Genomic DNA, 17,811 nt, shown 5'->3' on the forward strand with positions numbered 1-17,811 from the left:
AAACCAAGGCTATTGTTGTTGTTTTGCACTTCATTTTGGTGGCTTAAGGTGCTTACAACTGCCTTACTTGGTGGTGGTCTTTGTTCAAATCAAAAGGAGGCTACAAGCCAAGCTCTTGGCTCTAGATTTTGTGCAAATTGGCAGCACTTTGGCAGCACATTTGGAGTTGCATTGTTTCTTATTTTTGGCTTTATTTCTTTGTACTTTGTACTTCTTTTTGCCACATCTTATTTGGTACCATTTTGAAGCCTACTTGATTGTGAAATTGCATCTTTTGAGCATCAAAATTTGAGATATTAAGTGCCTTGAGGTTGCTTCATTTTGAGTACCAAATTAGTGAACCAAAAATGCTTTCAAATTCTCATTTGTATCCATGGCCTACTTAGGTGTCTTGGGGAACCAAAGGTGTTCAATACCATCTCATAAGTAGACCCTTTTTCATATTATAGTGCAACGTTTTAGTAAGTGAGTGTGTTGAAAGTTCTAAGTGCTTTCTCACCTTGCTTTTAGGTCGCATAGTTAGACACTTAGTGGTTTAAATTTGTGAGACCAAAGTCTCTAAAATTTTTGCCATTTAGGGGTCCATTTTTAGTGTTAGTCTTTTCTTTTCTTTGAGTCTTGTTTGTGTTTGTTTGTGCTTAGTGTCTCAAGTGATTCTATTTACTTAGCCTTAAACATTTGTGTGATCTTTGAAACCTTTTGCAAGTACATCTTGGCAAGGATTGGCCTTGGTACTTAAGAAGTCTTTTAGACTCACCTCGCCTAACCTGGAGGTCTACTTGTGCTTGGTTCCTTCTTTCACCATTTTGTTAAAGTTCTAAGTTCTTTCAATCACCATGAGCACTAGAAGGGATACTCATGCTAGTACCCATTATCAACAACATGATGAAAATAACCTCCACACAAGTGGTGATGAAGAGGTTGAGGTTGATCCTAGAGTCCTAAATAATCTCTCTCAAGAGGTTAGGGACCTTAAAATTCAAATGGCTTCCATGCAGGCCAATCTTCAATTAATTGCCAATCAACTAACCCCTCCCAACCATAATACTCGTGCCTCTCCTAGGCCTTCTCGTGCCCCTTCAAGGCATGTGTATGATTTTGAAGAGGAGGAAGATGAGCGCATTAACCTTAGACAATTGCCTCATGTAAGAAGGCAAAGGCGCATACCTCCTCACCCAAAGGAAGTCAAAATTGATTTGCCTCATTTCTATGGAAAGGATAATGTTGAGGTTTTTCTTGATTGGGTTGCCAAAGTTGAACAATTGTTTGAGAGTCATGTTGTGGAGGAAGAGAGGCGTGTGTCTTTAGCTACTCTTAGCTTTCAAGGGCATGCTCTTAATTGGTGGACTTCCTTAGTCCTCCAAAGAAGGAGAAAAGGGCTACATGATATTGAGTATTGGAATGATCTTAAGGAAGCCCTTTATGCCCGCCATGTTCCCTCCTACTACAAAAGAGAGCTCTTGGACAAACTCCAAAGGTTCCAACAAAGATCTATGTCTATAGAAGAGAATAGACAAAAGATGGAGCTCTACATCATGAGAACCGGAATTGAAGAAGAAGAGGAACTTACCATTGCTAGGTTCTTAAGTGGACTCAATTACAATATAAGAGATAAAGTTGAGTTGCTTCCCTACCGCAATTTTCATAATCTTGTTCAAATGAACATCAAGGTGGAGCAACAACTTTTGAGACGTCCTTCTCACAAGGATTCTCCCTCCTTTTCTTAAAGTGATTTTCAAAAGAAAAAGAGTCCACTCATAAGAGCCTTACAAAGGTAAGTGACAAGGGTGAATCCTCCACCAACAAAAGAGGTAGTGACATCAAATGTTTCAAGTGTCTAGGTAGAGGTCATGTGGTCGCTCAATGCCCTACCAAACGCACCATTGTGCTTAAGGGCAAAGACCTCTACACTAGCCAAGAGGAGTCATCTTCAAGTGACTCTGACATTTCTCATTCTAGTGATTCTCAAGAACATTCATATCCAAATGAAGGGAAACTTTTGATGATTAGGAGGCTTCTCAATAACTAACCTAGCATTCCTCTCAATGATCAAAGAGAAAATATTTTCCACACAAGATGTGAGGTTTTGAAAAACACTTGTTCTTTGATCATTGATAGTGTGTCTTGTTGCAATTGTTGTAGCACAAGATTGGTTGAGAAGTTGAATTTGACTTTGTTACCCCATCCCAAACCTTATTGTACCACACCTAGCCAAAATCGATCAAATAAGTAAACAATACATATACCAAGGCAGTCAAGTATTCAGCCTAGGCCGAGTTAGCTTAAGTTTTACCAGTTCTAACCTAAACATCTAGAGGAACAACCTGCACCTCATATAATCAACATAAGCCGTCAAGATAAGTAGCCGGCCTAGACCGACTACTCCAGCAGATTCAATAAGATTAAAGCCTAGGTCGACTACTCCAATATACTTAGTAAAATTGAGGCCCCCCGTGTTCAACAAGTCCTAAGGGCCTGGGCTAGGGCCCAGGCCCACTTACAGCCCAAACTAAAGCCCAAGCCATGGCCCGGCCCATGGCACAACCAAATATAATTAATGCTCTATAAATACACGTGGACCCCAGTAATTAAAGGTATGCATTCATTAATCACTGATTTGACCTTCTAAGAGCTTTGACTTACTTGAGCTTCAGAGACTCTTCTTCAGGTAACCCCTCCTGGGTTCAAGCTGACATGTACCAACCGGGAAGAGACCAAATGAGGAGATAACAGACTACATGGTAAGGTGACGCTTGTGTTTGACTCATCTTATTTGTTCTTTGCAGGAACACTTACAAACTTCATTGGCTTGATGAAGATGGGGATCTCAAAGTTGAACATCAAGTAAAAGTCAAGTTCTCCATTGGGAAATTTCAAGATAAAGTTTTATGTGATGTAATCCCAATGGAAGCTTGCCATATTCTCTTGGGGAGGCCTTGGCAATTTGATCATAAAACCTTACACAATGGCCACACCAATGAGATCACCTCCAACATCATTCGAAAACTTTTGTGTTGCATCCCCTCACTCCTAGCCAAGTTGCTAGTGATCAAGTTCAAATGCGAGCTAGGAGAGAGGAAGAGAGTTCCAAGAACTCTAATGCTTCTAAAGATTCTAAGGACAAGACAAAGGTAGAGGAAGTTTCTTCTTCTAAGGATGTTGCTCATGAAGTTCTTTTAACTCATAAAACTCTTTTGCACACTTTTCATAATGAGCAACCTCCCTTCCTCTTACTTTGTCAAGCAATCCTTACTTGTCTTGAACATCCTTCTCTTAAGGATCTACATCCTTCCATTCGTGCTCTCCTTCATGAATTTCAAGATATTTTTCTAAAGGATGGCCCTCATGGTCTCCCACCTTTTAGAGGGATTGAGCACCAAATTGATTTTGTCTCAGGGGCAAGTCTTCCTAATAGACCCGCCTATAGGACAAACTCAATTGAGACCAAGGAGATAGAAACTCAAGTGAATGAGTTGCTAGACAAGGGATACGTTAAAAAAAAGTTTAAGTCCTTGTGCTATGCCTGTGTTGTTGGTGCCCAAGAAAGATGGAAAGTGGCGTATGTGTTGTGATTGTAGGGCTATCAACAACATCACCATAAAATATAGGCACCCAATCCCAAGACTAGATGATATGCTGGATGAATTACATGGAGCACAAATATTTTCAAAAATAGACCTCAAAAGTGGTTATCACCAAATTCGTATTCAAAAAGGTGATGAGTGGAAAATTGTTTTCAAAACAAAATTTGGTCTATATGAATGGTTAGTCATGCCCTTTGGTCTAACCAATGCTCCTAGTACATTCATGCGCCTAATGAATCATGTCTTGCAAGATTGTATAGCCAAGTTTGTTGTTGTCTATTTTTATGACATCTTGGTGTATAGTACAAGTTCTAAGCTTCATGTAGGTCATCTTAGAGTTGTGTTATCTCTTCTCCGAGACCACCAACTCTATGCTAACATTGACAAGTGCATTTTCTGTGTAGAAAGTGCCATCTTTTTGGGATTTGTGGTCAATAAGAGTGAGGTGCATGTTGACCCTGCAAAAATCAAGGCCATCCAAGAATGGCCTGTGCTAAAGAATGTTGGGGACATTAGAAGTTTTCATGGATTAACAAGTTTTTATAGAAGATTTGTCCCCAACTTCTCCACCATTGCTTCACCCCTCAATGAACTTGTTAAGAAAGACATATCTTTTGAGTGGGGTGAAAGACAACAAAAGGATTTTGATGATATCAAGACTAGGGTCACCCAAGCTCGCATTCTTGCTCTTTCAAACTTTGAGAAAACTTTTGAGCTAGAATGTGATGCTTCTGGGGTGGGAATAGGTGCGGTTTTGTTATAAGAAGGCCATCCAATTGCCTATTTTAGTGAAAAACTAAATGGTCCTTCTCGTAACTATCCCACCTATGACAAAGAGCTATATGCTCTTGTGCGAGCTCTTCATACTTGGGAACATTATCTCGTGACAAAAGAGTTTATTATCCATAATAATCATGAAACTCTCAAGTATTTGAAGAGCCAACACAAATTGAATAAAAGGCATGCAAAGTGGGTTGAGTACTTGGAACAATTCCCTTATGTTATCAAGTACAAGAAAGGGAAAGCTAATGTGGTAGGTGATGCACTATCATGGAGATATACTCTCTTAGCCAAGCTTGGGTCCCAAATTCTTGGATTTGACAACATATGTGAATTGTATATTCATGATCCCTTCTTTGCTACCATTTATCATGATTGTCTCACTATGTCCCAAGGCGGATTTTATCTCTCAAATGGATATCTTCTCAAAGAAGGTCGCCTATGTATTCCTCTAGGTTCTCATAGAAAACTTTTGATCAAAGAAATGCATGAGGGGGGACTTATGGGTCACTTTGGGGTCGCCAAAACTTTGGTCATGCTTAAAGATAAATTCTTTTGGCCCCATATGAAAAGGGAAATACAAAACCATTGCGCTAGTTGTTTGAATTGTTTGCATGCTAAGTCTAGCGCAATGCCTGCATGGATGTATACTCCTTTGCCTGTTGCTTCCACCCCTTGGGAGGATATAAGTATGGATTTTGTCCTAGGGCTTCCAAGGACTTCTGGGGGTGTTGACTCTATATTTGTGGTAGTGGACCATTTTTCTAAAATGGCACATTTTATACCATGCCACAAAGTAGATGATGCTAGCAACATAACAAGGTTGTTCTTTAGAGAAGTGGTTCGCCTCCATGGTTTACCCAAAACAATTGTGTTTGATAAGGATGCTAAATTCCTAAGCCATTTTTGGAGGACCTTGTGGTCTAGGCTAGGAACAAAACTTTCTTTCTCTACCTCTTGTCACCCACAAACTGATAGGCAAATCGACATTGCTTAGGGTTTTGCTTAAGGGGAATCATAAATTTTGGGATGAGTATCTTCCCCACATTGAATTTGCTTACAATAGAGTGGTCCATAACACCACCAAACTCTCACCCTTTGAGGTAGTTTATGGTTTTAACCCTCTCACACCATTGGACTTATTACCTCTTCCAACTTCTTTTGATTTTGTTCATAAAGAAGGGGTTTCTAAGTCCAAGTTCATAAAAGATTTTCATGAGAAGGTTAAACACCAAATTCAAGCCCAAGTTGAAAAGATTGCTCATTCTAAAAACAAGGGCAAGAGAGTTCGGTCTTTTAATGAAGGAGATTTAGTTTGGTTGCACTTAAGAAAGGAAAGATTTCCTAATATAAGAAAATCCAAACTTAGTCCTCGAGGTGATGGTCCATTCCAAATCATCAAGAAGATCAATAATAATGCTTATCAATTGGATCTTCCTCCGGAATATGGTGTGCATCCTACTTTCAACATTACTTATTTGGTTCCTTTTGTAGGTATTTTTGATGAAGAGGGTGACCACCAAGATTTGAGGGCAAATCCTCTTCAAGGGGGAGGGGATGATGTGACCCCAACAAGCCCAACCTCAAATGCATCAACAAGCCCAAGCCCGCATCAAGGCCCAATCACTAGAAGCATGATGAGAAAGATTCACATAGGCCTCTCACAAGATGATCAAGTCAATCATGGGATTTTTACATTATTCACATGGGCTAAAGAAATCTCTAAAATATGAGATGATGCATGAAGGAAGTAGTCTAGATTTAAATTGGGCCATTGTTTAGGCTTTGCTTTCAATAAAAGCTAGAACACTTTTTGGGATCAATTAGGCCGAGCCCAATTTGCTACCTTTGGCCAAGAATTACTTGAGTGACTCTCCATTTGGATGCAAGCAAAGCATGAACTAAGCAAGGAGAATGTTACTTGGGCAAGGAGAGTGTGATATGCCACTTGGCATCATCAAGACTCATCTTCTACATCACATGGTCTACAATCAAGCTTCTTCTCCAAGCTACATTTGCATTTCATCTTTGTTGCATTTTCTCTTCATTTGGCCGGTCATGTGCCTATAAATAGAGCCACTCAAATATTGTAATGGTTACTCTTGAACTGCTAATAGATGTTAGTGTTTGAGATCACTCCACACTTCTATTAATTTGAGAGCATACATGGCTAACCTTCTCCTTCATCTCCTCTAGCCACCTTCCATACCATAGCTTCACTTCTACTCTTCATCTTCACCAAATTCTCCATTTATGGGAGCTACTTTGATCTATTTCTCCAAATTCCGTTGCACTCCATCTCCTCCTCATCATTTTCCGTGGACTTCCTTCCTCTCCTACACCAAGGACGTCCATCATACATAACCCATGTCGCGCTCTATACATCCCACGATGTTGTCTTATGTAAAGCTTTTCCCACCACCCACAAAGGTCCTACACTTGAATGGTTCACTACCCTCCCACCATACTCCATCGACTATTTTGACACCCTCTCCCACATGTTTACCTGATGGAGGCGTGGTTCGGGATCGTCACATGGTTTTCAGAGCAGTTGATGGGATCATGCCCAAGACCTTTAAAGAGATCTCGGATTAGCTTTAGATCATAGAATAGGAACTCTTATAATTCTTGTAATGTTTTTGTTTGGGCTTTACCGGACCTTTAGTTATGTTGGGCCTTTTTGGTGTTTCGGCCCATAGTATATAAGCCATTGTGAGACACATTTGTATTCAGATTTGAGTTTTATGAAAATTTGAGTTTTCTCTCAAGTCTCGAGGTTCTCCTCAGAACCACCGATCCTTATCTTTGAATCTCCGATTCAAAGTGGCGGATCTTCCTCACTTATCTTGGAATCTCCTCCAAGTGGCGTGATTTCCTTCCGTTCCGCAAAAACCCCCAATCGACGTCCTCCATTTTCCCCCTTTTCGTTTTAGGGTTCATACCCATTTTTGTTCTAGATGAATTCCTCCCCAAATCCGAGACGATCCTTCATCATCCTCCCCTCCTTGGAGAGAATTTGACCACAAATTCTTTAAGCCTTTGTAGATGGAGCTTGACTTGATTTGGGGGAGGATTTGTGCCTCCCTTTTTTGAGCTCTAGTTCCATCCTTTCTAAGGATATTGCCCTTAGCTTTGGTTAGGCCATCTTTATTTTCTAGAGTACTCTTCCTCTCTTGCTTGTGCTTTGGGCCTTGCTTTTTGGCTTGGGAAGAGAAGGAAGAGTGATGCACATCTTTCTTTGGAAGAATTTTTTTGTAGGCAAGTAACACCTTAGTGAAAGCTTGCCCCTTTTCTTTTTCTTCTTTATCTTTTCTTATTATATTTCTATCCTTATTAACTTCTTGAGGTGATAGAGGTTGTAAAGTGGTCTTTTTCCCATTTATGAAGAAAATGTATTGGTTGGTATGACCATCATGTAAAGTTTGTTTATCAAATTGCCATGGCCTACCTAGTAAGATATGTGTGACTTCCATGGGAACAATATCACATAGCACCTCATCTTTGTAGCTTCCTATAGAGAACTTAATTAGGACTTGTTTATTGACATCTATTTCTCCCTCTTTACTTATCCAAGCAAGCTTGTAGGGCTTAGCATGAGGAATGGTCTCTAAGCTAAGCTTTTCCACCAACCTTGTGCTAGCTACATTGGTACTACTTCCTCCATCAATAATTAGAGAGCAAACCCATTTGTTAATTTTGCACCTAGATTGAAAAATGTTTTCTCTTTGAGTTGGCTCAAGCTCACTTTGATCTTGACCTATCATGCGCCTTAATAACATAGGGTCTTTCTCAAAAATTTTAGTTTTACTAGAGGAAGAAGATTCTTTTGAAAGAGAATGGGGAGATGAGTGTTCACTTTCAACATCATTACTCTTCTTTAAGATCATGGTCCTTTTGGTTGGGCAATTTAAAGCAATGTGATTATAACCCAAACATTTAAAACATTTAATGGAACTTGATCTTTGAGAAGTGGAATGGTGAATGTGATCACTTGGTGACTTACTTTTACTTGGTGGTTCTTGATGAGAGTTAGAAGGGAACTTATCATGTTTCTTTTTATCCTTTCCCTTCCATGAATGACTAAAGTAGTGGTTGGGTGAGTAACTCTTCCTTGCCCTTCTTTTTCTTTTCAATTGAATTTCAATCCCAATGGCAAGTGTGAAAACATTTTCAAGAGTGGAGTACTCATACAACTCTACTTGGTCTTGTATGTCTCTCCTAAGACCACTCACAAATCTTTTTATTTTCTCTTTGTTAGTCTCTTTTATTTCAACCCTACGCATTTGAGACTCTAATTCTTTAAAGTACTCACTCACACTCATAGAACCTTGGTGAAGCCTTTGGAGCTTCAAAAGAAGTTCCTTCCTATAGGAGGGAGGAACAAATCTAGCGCGCATAAGAGTTTTAATGTCCATCCAAGAAGCCACGGGTGGCCCTTGGTCATAATTCTTACAAACTTTATGCCACCAAGTATTGGCATACTCCAAAAATCCTAAAACTACTATATCAACTTGTGTTTGATTCTTTACATGATTTTCATTGAAAATTTGATCAACTTTAGCTTCCCAATCAAGGAAGACTTTGGGATTACTTCCTCCATAGAACTTAGGAATCTTTGGAGTTTGTTTCTCTTGTGATGGGTTGCGCCTAGAATGCCCTCTTTTCTTAGCCTCTCTTTCTTGCTGTTTAGCTTCAAGCCTTTGAATGTGCTCTTGGATTCTTAGGTCACTTTGCTCCTTGTCTTTTCTTAATTGTTCAAAGGCCTCCTTCCTAGACAACTCCAAATCCCGAAGCAATCTCATCAATGTATTGTTTTTGTTTGGTGTAGGTGCATTTGATGAACTTGCCATGATTCCTACAACAAAAACACTCAAATCCGAGACAAAATAAATGGATTAGAGGTTAGACAACATGAAAACCGAGACCAAATCCAACCCAAAATGTAACCCAAGTGTTTAGATCACTCTTCCAAAGTAACAAGGCAAGGCTAGCACTCAAAATCCACCAAAGGAGTGAAGCAAACACTTTTAAAAACTTGTTCAAAACCTTTCAAATGCAAGACAAGTGATTCGGCCACAACATCCCAAGAGTTTCAAGAAAAGAAAACTACTAAGACAAAACAAAGAACACCTAGTGACAAGCAAGAAAAGCACAAAAACAAGGAAAGCTAAACTCTAAAGAAGAAAAGTTTGAGACAAAACTTTTAACAAGACTAAAACAAGAAAAACACATTTTAAAGACTCTATGGAAAGCACTTGACAAGCATCTTCAAGTCTTAAATCATGCATACACCAAGAAAGATCATAACCAAGTTAAAGCATGGAACTAATTAGCCAATATCACCTAATTCTCAAGTATGAAAACTAGTAGCATAACACCTAGTGGAAAGCACACTTTTAGTTCACCAAAGAGCAAGGTTGCTCTCGGTTTTTAGACAAAAATTGGTGCAAAATTTTCTTCTTTCACAACTAGTTTCATAAAATGGTGAGAAAGAGTTTTAGGTGGCTTGGACACTTAGTTCTTCAAGTTTTAGGCCAAAATCAATTTCATGGAGCATACATCAAGCAAGACATAAAGTGAAAGAAAGATTCAAATACTTGGAAAAACAAGAATAAGAAAACTTCAAGTTAACATATGGCATATGACTCAAGCAAAAGTTAGGCACATTTAAAGACTCAACATGACATACACAAAGACACAAACATGTAGCTATCATGCATTTAAACTCATGGATATGAAGGTCAAAGACTAAGCATCCAAAGACATGTTATCCAACCACATTTAGGAGCTTAAAGAGGTGCAAAAACCGTAGCCAAACTGCCACACAAGAACCTGAAAACGCTGATTCACGTATTCTTGGCAGATCTGACCTTTCCTCACTAATTTGATCATAACTTTCTCCACAGAACTCCAAATACGTTGGATCTTTTTTTTCTGGAAACTAGACTCAGAGAGCTTTCTTTTGATACCAAAAATGTAATTTTTGGACCGCTGAACTGGTACAGTTTAATGTTTTAAAATCGTCACGTTTTCTGCCAGCACCGTTTTTGTGTGTAATGGAAGTGGATTTGAACCATACAAAGATAGCTACAATAAGACAAGGTTAGCACATGAAAAACACCATATTCAAGATAACCTAGGCTCTAGATACCAAATGATGAAGGATCGTCTCGGATTTGGGGAGGAATTCATCTAGAACAAAAATGGGTATGAACCCTAAAACGAAAAGGGGGAAAATGGAGGACGTCGATTGGGGGTTTTTGCGGAACGGAAGGAAATCACGCCACTTGGAGGAGATTCCAAGATAAGTGAGGAAGATCCGCCACTTTGAATCGGAGATTCAAAGATAAGGATCGGTGGTTCTGAGGAGAATCTTGAGACTTGAGAGAAAACTCAAATTTTCATAAAACTCAAATCTGAATACAAATGTGTCTCACAATGGCTTATATACTATGGGCCGAAACACCAAAAAGGCCCAACATAACTAAAGGTCCGGTAAAGCCCAAACAAAAACATTACAAGAATTATAAGAGTTCCTATTCTATGATCTAAAGCTAATCCGAGATCTCTTTAAAGGTCTTGGGCATGATCCCATCAACTGCTCTGAAAACCATGTGACGATCCCGAACCACGCCTCCATCATTACCACCCACTTCGTTGGCAGCTGCCCATGTAACATCGCTAAGGAATATTACTGATATTAAATAAATAAAATTCGAAATACAATAAATACCGCATTGAATATAAACTATTTCCCAAAACAAGGGAAATTTAAAACTTTAATATATAATAAGCTATAAAACCAGGAGTCCATAATTTCATAAAACTGAAATAAAAGTCAATGGCTCCCGCCAGGTTTACATGATATTCTCAAAGCTAAAATGATAAAACATAGAGTATATGTATATACAAAAATATCCCCTGCTAGCCCTTGCTCCGAGTCTAAGCATCTCCTGGCCCACCTGTCACATCATCTGCTCCCGGATAACAAGTTATTCGATCATCGCCAAACACACACACAGAAAGGGTGAGCTATGAACAATATATGTAAACAAACATGAATATAAATATGTTTCCCAACCCAAAATAACATAACTAAATTCTTATACTTTTCAAATCATCCCACCATGACCTCATAGTCCTTCATGAGTCATATGCATGAACTAGATCTTGGGACTTCATTGTGCTTCCACGAAACTAACTCATTCGTGGTCCAACCCTATGAGCCTATCCCTCTCATAGTCCTACCCTACAGACTCCTCGTCTAAAGTAAATCATCCAAGTCTTCTCACTTGGACCCTAGCACGCACGCAATCACCATTCTATGGACTCCTCGCCCAATAGTAGCCGACGGGAACATAATAGTTCCTTGCCCATCGTGCGCCCGACACATGCAATCACCATACTAAGGACTCCTTGCCCATTAGTAGCCGACGGGAACACAACCAGTTCCATGCCCATCATGTGTCCAACCACCAAGCACATCCCAGACCCTTATTGGACTTAGTCCTTCAAGCCCCCACACACCATACCACATGCATATACAACCTAACCTTAGTATAAACAGCCAAAACACACTCACAAGCACATAGAAACATAGTAATTCGCATAAACTGGCTTAAGCTAGGGACTTCTCGCCCGAGCTAAGTCCTCAGCCTCGCCTAGGCTAACCCACCTCGCCTGAGCGAGCTTAAAACAGTGACCACACCACGTTATCTCGCTTAGGCGAGATCCTCTCGCCTAGACGAGATTATCTCTCGCCCAAACACCCATTTCAAACTCGTGTGGGCTAAAAGGCAAACAAAACATCACACATGACCACGACATCTCGCTTAGGCGAGGCCTCGCCTAAGCGAGACCCTGATTCACCCAAAACCCACAAAACCCTCGCCTGGACGAGAAGTCGCGCTCAACACGCGCAACTTCATCACTATCTCGCTTAGGCGAACCTCACTCGCCTGAGCGAGTGTCTGTGTCGCCCAAACTCAATACTCTTCGCCTAAGCGAGAACCGCCAGAATTGTGATACGTGGAAAACATTGTGCAGGTTTGTCAAGTGAGGTGGTAATGCAATCTCGTACGCCACCGGTCCAATTCGCCTCGTAATCTGATATGGACCGATGAATCGAGGAGTCAGCTTCCTCGACTTCAATGCTCTCCCAATACCTGCCGTAGATGTAACCCTGAGGAACACATGATCACCAGCCTCAAACTCGAGTGGCCTTCTCCTCTTATCTGCGTAGGATTTCTACCGACTCTGAGTTGCATGCATCCGATCATGTATTACCCTTACCTTCTCAGTAGTTTGTTGTAAGAACTTTGGACCAAGTACCACAAACTCTCCATCTTGTTGGCAACACAAAGGTGTCCGACATCTCCTGCCATACAAGGCCTCGTAAGGCGCCATCCCAATGCTAGAATGGTAGCTATTATTATAAGTAAACTCCACCAGCGGTAGCACATGTCACGAGGTGATCCAGGACACATGTTCTCAATAAGTCCTCCAGAGACTGTATGGTCCTCTCAGACTGGCCATCAGTCTGAGGATGATATGCCGAGCTCATTCTCAATTGCGTGCCCAAAGTGTTCTGCAACGACTGCTAGAACCTCGAGGTAAATCTCGGATCTCTATCTGATATGATACTCGCAGGAACACCATGCAATCTGACTATTTCCTTGACATACAACTCTACTAGTTTATCTAGAGACATCTTCTAGTTAATGGGTAAAAAGCGTGTGCACTTTGACAACCTATCCACTATTACCCATATGGAATCATGCCCCCTCACAGACCTCGTTAGATGTGTAACAAAGTCCATGGAAATGCTGTCCCATTTCCACTTAGGAATCTCAAGAGGCTCCAACGTACCCCCGGCCTCTGATGCTCGATCTTCACTTTTTGGCACACTAAACAAGATGCTATATAATCTGCCACATCAGTTTTCATGCTAGTCCACCAGAAAGTCGCCTTTAAGTCCTTGTACATCTTAGTCATACCTGGATTTATGCTAAGACGATTCTTATGCCCTTCATCCAAGAGCATCTTCGTCAACACCGGGCTGCTAGGTACACACACCCTCTCTCTGAATCACAGGATACCATCTCTACCCATCCTGAAATCTTTTCTCTTCCCTGTGCCCAACTCACTAATAATATGTTGCAATTCCTGATCCTTACCCTATTCCACCCGAACCTCATCCAGGAACTCATTAGTGATCTTCAACATGCTGCACCATATGTGACATGCCTCTATATCCAACCCCAGATTCATATCTCGCAGCTTCTCAATCAGGTCTAACTCCTTAATCATCATAGCCGACACAAGAGCTTTCTTCCTGCTTAGAGCGTCTGCTACGACATTAGCCTTACTAGGGTGGTATAACAACTCAAAGTCATAGTCCTTCAGATATTCCATCTAGCGCCTCTGCCTCATATTCAATTCCTTCTGATCAAACGCGTATTTTAAACTCTTGTGATCACTGAATACCTGAAATTGTGCCCCATACAAGTAGTGCCTCCAAGTTTTGAGAGCAAAAACCATCGCCGCCAATTCCAAGTCGTGTGTAGGATAGTTTTTCTCATGCACCTTCAGCTGACGAGATGCATAAGCAATAGGCCATTTCTCCTGCATCAACACACAACCTAGACCCTGGTATGAAGCATCACAGTACATCTCAAACGTCTTGGTGGTGTCAGGAATAGCTGATATTGGTGCAGTGGTTAATCTCTTCTTCATATCCTCAAAACAGACCTCACACTCGTTTGTCCAAGAGAAAGGCTGGTCCTTTCTAGTGAATTGAGTGAAGGGACTCACCATCTTGGACAACCCCTCCACAAACCGCATACTCCTCCACTACCGGAATCACACTGATATTCTCGGCGGTACTATTCTTCTTTGCATGCGCCACAATCATAAAGCAGGTGGCTCCGACTTCTACTTCCTTTATCGCCCGCTGAGCCGAAATTAGCTCCAATCCCTCATGTTCTGGGAATGCCGAATTGCACCTCAACAATCAATTATGATGTGATTGTTAGACAGCCAGTCCATCCCCAAGATTACATCCAGTCCCTCCAAAGGCAAGCACACCAAGTTCACCTTGAATGTGCGACCTGCCACTTCCATTGAACACCCAACGTAGACGGAACTGGTAGCCACTTGACTTGAGGAGGGAGTTGATACAAGCAACTCACATTCTAAATCACGTGTCACCAAATTCAATCTCCCCACACACACATTAGAAATAAAGGAATGGGTTGCCCCAGAATCACACAACACTAGTACTACTTTACCAAACAACACACAAGGTTCAAGAATAAGATTACCCGACTGTGTAGCCTCGGTGATGGATAGGGCAAAGACTCTGCCTGCTGCCCTAGCTCGCTCTGCTGGCGATGGTGTTGGATTCTTTGTGCCAAGACTCTTCTTTTCTGGGCAATTATAGGCGAAGTGTCCCGGTTTGTCACATATAAAACATTTGCGGCGGTCACCTGACCCTCCTACTCCGCTTGCCAACTGAGGACAGTTCCTCTTAAGATGGGGTCCACCACACTGGTAGCAAGAGGGACCCTGGGATGTCTGTGGTCTGCTAGAAGGCTTTTTCATCTGCCTAGCCTCAACAACATTTTTCTGATGTCGTCTCACAACTGGACTAGGGCCCTTCTCAAGGTGCTCCGCACTCTTGGCCTGTTCCACCAAGATAGGAAATCTCCTCTCTCTCAAAGGTGTTACCACCCTCTTCAGCTCAAGTCTGAGTCCTCGCTCAAACTTTAAACACTTCCACTCTTCCGTGATGTTCTGTGAGGAATACCTCGCCAAGTGCTCAAATTTATTCACATATTCCTGCACTGTCATGTCTCCCTGCTGCAATGCGAGGAATTCAGCCACCCTGTCCTGTCTCGCCGTATCTGGAAAGTACTTCAACTGTTAAAAATCAGTCGCTTAGTCAAACAAAACCACACACTTTTCACATTTAACACGCAACATGCCACAAACAAACACATCGATAAGCGCATTCCCCACTAGCCCCAATAGTAGCCGACGGGAACATAACAGTTCCTGGCCCATCGTGAACCCATGACCTTCCACTCACAAGAACAAAGCATAACCACTATGCCAAATCACATTTGGTGATGACCATTATAATCTTATGATTATACTATCACTCACCATTCACAATTCCATTACCAAAACAAAATAATAAATAAACCATACAACACATAATTGGCATACATAGGACTCGAACCCAAGTCCTCTCACACAATCAAAGTACTCTCAACCATTTGAGCTAGTACTTTTCCATGTCACACCAAACAACAATTAATGTCATAAAGGCTCTTTCTACTCGCATTTATTAATTAATTAATTATTTAATTAACTAATTTCACGAGTCTTACAACCCACATCAAACCACAACCCTATCCCTTCTCAGCGTCAGACAAGAACAAGACGACATGCTACGTGCTTTCATCGACTGCTTCAGCAAAGCTGCCCTCCGCAAACCCCACCTCAACCAAGAAATGATTCTGCAATGTATGGCTCTCACCCTCAAACCAGGACCATTCGCTAATAACGTCTACCTCTACCCCTGCCTCCATACACGAACTCAAGCTTTGTCCCGCGGACAGCGTCCCCATGGAAGAGATGCAAAACCTTCACACCAAGTTCTACAATGATTACACTCCCTCAACCGCTGCCCGCGATAAATCACCCTCACGTCCTGACTCTCGGCCCAAAGAGCCTAGACAAACATGTTTCACCAGATATACGCTGCTATGTGTCCCCAGATTCCGCCTTCTAGACGAAGCCCTCCACGACGACCTCATCCCACCACCTTACAAAACATCCAACCCCCCAATGTAGACATGACCAAATAGTGGCGCTACCATAGAAACAATGGCAACACTACAGATGAATGCAAAGCGCTCCAAGATAAAATAGTAGAATTGGTTAGCGCTGGCCATTTCTGTCGCTTTCTCCGTAGACACGAACACCCACATCCATTGCGATTCGACAACCGATATCGCCCTCACAATACTCGCCACAATCAACGCTCCAATCAACCAACCAGCCAAGACCCACAAGCTGCCGGCACTGACGTCACCTTGGTTGATCCCCCACTACGTGGCAAAATTAACACCATCTCTAGAGGCTTTGCCAACGGCGGATCCACCTCCTCAGCAAGAAAGAAACACCTCCGCCAACTCCAATCCATTAACCTCATAACCCACTGATGAGTTCAAATTTTTGCCCTCATTTAATATTTAAATTTGGGGATTTAATTGAATTTTCTGTGCTTAAAGATTGATTTAATTAGGATTTGTGATTATTGGATTTATTGAGTATCTTTGGTAAAAATGGCGTAAAAATTGATTTTAGTTGCATAAAATATTATTGGATATTCTAACGTTTGTTAATGCAAGTGAAATTTATTTTTGGTCATTAAAAGTGTGGATTTGAAATATTCAAAGTTACAAAATAAGTCAAAAATTAGTAAATTCTGGAAAAGAATAAATCAGGAGCTAAATGCACCCCCTATTTTTATTTCCACACTCCTTCTAAAGTGGACCACCAAAAAACTTGTTCTGCACCCCAGTTTTCACTAAGTTGCACCCCTCCTACCACTTACACTACACTCAACCAGATTATGCCATGTGGCAATCCCCACCTTTCAAATCAGGCTAACCATAAGGTGACACGCATCATAATCCTCCACTCACCAAATTGACCAATCAAATCTTGCCACGTCACCATCCACCAATCTCGTCGTCAAACCTCCGGCCACCACAGTTCCATCATCTTCCTTCCCACCGGCCACCATTCACGCTCCAACACCTTCATTGCGCTCCACCATGCCAGAAATCGCGCACCATTGGCGCATCCAACCTGCACCAATGATGCCTTCCGTCTCCACACGAGCTACTGTAGCAGCGCACCACTAGCTTCGCATCAGTCAACCTCGCTCCATCCTTCTGCGAACACCATAACAACACCACCTTCATTGTAGATCTGCATCTGCGAACCACCGCTGCCACCACCATTAACACGAGCATAACCATACCAGAACAACGCATCACCATCCCTGGCAGCAGCACACACTAGCAGATTCTCACGAAACGCGTGCCATACCAGAAAAGCGAACCAGAGAAGCTTCCTCGCGCACCTGCAGTGAACGTCCCTCCATCACCACCGTGCCTGAAGCATCCTTGACACCAGAAAACGCTGTACCACACCACACACACAGATCCATGGTAGCGGAAAACCCAGCAGCTTCACACGCATCTGCATCTCGCCGGAGTTCGCGCAGCACCACGGCAGCAGAACGTCGCTGGAGAAGGAGGAGCGGCCAGCCGTCATTTCACGTCAGTCGCGCAGCCAAGGGAGGGAGAGTGTGCGAGAGCAAACCCTAATTCTGGAGAGAGAACACTCTACCACGTGTCAGGCTGCTATT

The 17,811-nt window shown here is 41.8% G+C and overlaps 1 protein-coding gene across 1 annotated transcript; it reads right to left on the bottom strand.

Moving 5' to 3' along the window:
• Positions 1–14,369: 14,369 nt before the first annotated feature.
• On the bottom strand, positions 14,370–17,181 carry LOC114170231 (uncharacterized). The gene is made up of 3 exons (XM_085669274.1): positions 17,081–17,181; positions 15,361–15,442; positions 14,370–15,284 (listed from the first exon to the last, which is right to left on the bottom strand). The coding sequence occupies exons 1-3, from the start codon at positions 17,179–17,181 to the stop codon at positions 14,370–14,372; spliced, it is 1,098 nt and encodes a 365-aa protein (XP_085525400.1).
• Between the last annotated feature and the right edge of the window lie 630 nt (positions 17,182–17,811).

The sequence above is a fragment of the Vigna unguiculata genome, chromosome 11 (assembly GCF_037176805.1).
Source record: "Vigna unguiculata cultivar grain cowpea cultivar isolate G323 ecotype 2 chromosome 11, ASM3717680v1, whole genome shotgun sequence".
In the NCBI taxonomy this organism is placed as follows: Eukaryota; Viridiplantae; Streptophyta; class Magnoliopsida; order Fabales; family Fabaceae; genus Vigna; species Vigna unguiculata.

Bases quoted from the DNA above. Each gene is read 5' to 3' on its own strand.
- LOC114170231 (XM_085669274.1), bottom strand. From the start codon at position 17,181: ATGGTGGCCGGTGGGAAGGAAGATGATGGAACTGTGGTGGCCGGAGGT. The intron at 15,443-17,080 runs GTGAGTGGAGGA...TGTGAGTGGAAG, and splicing joins AGATTTGATTGGTCAATTTG to GTCATGGGTTCACGATGGGC. The intron at 15,285-15,360 runs GTTTGTTTGTGG...GATTTTTAACAG, and splicing joins GGGAATGCGCTTATCGATGT to TTGAAGTACTTTCCAGATAC.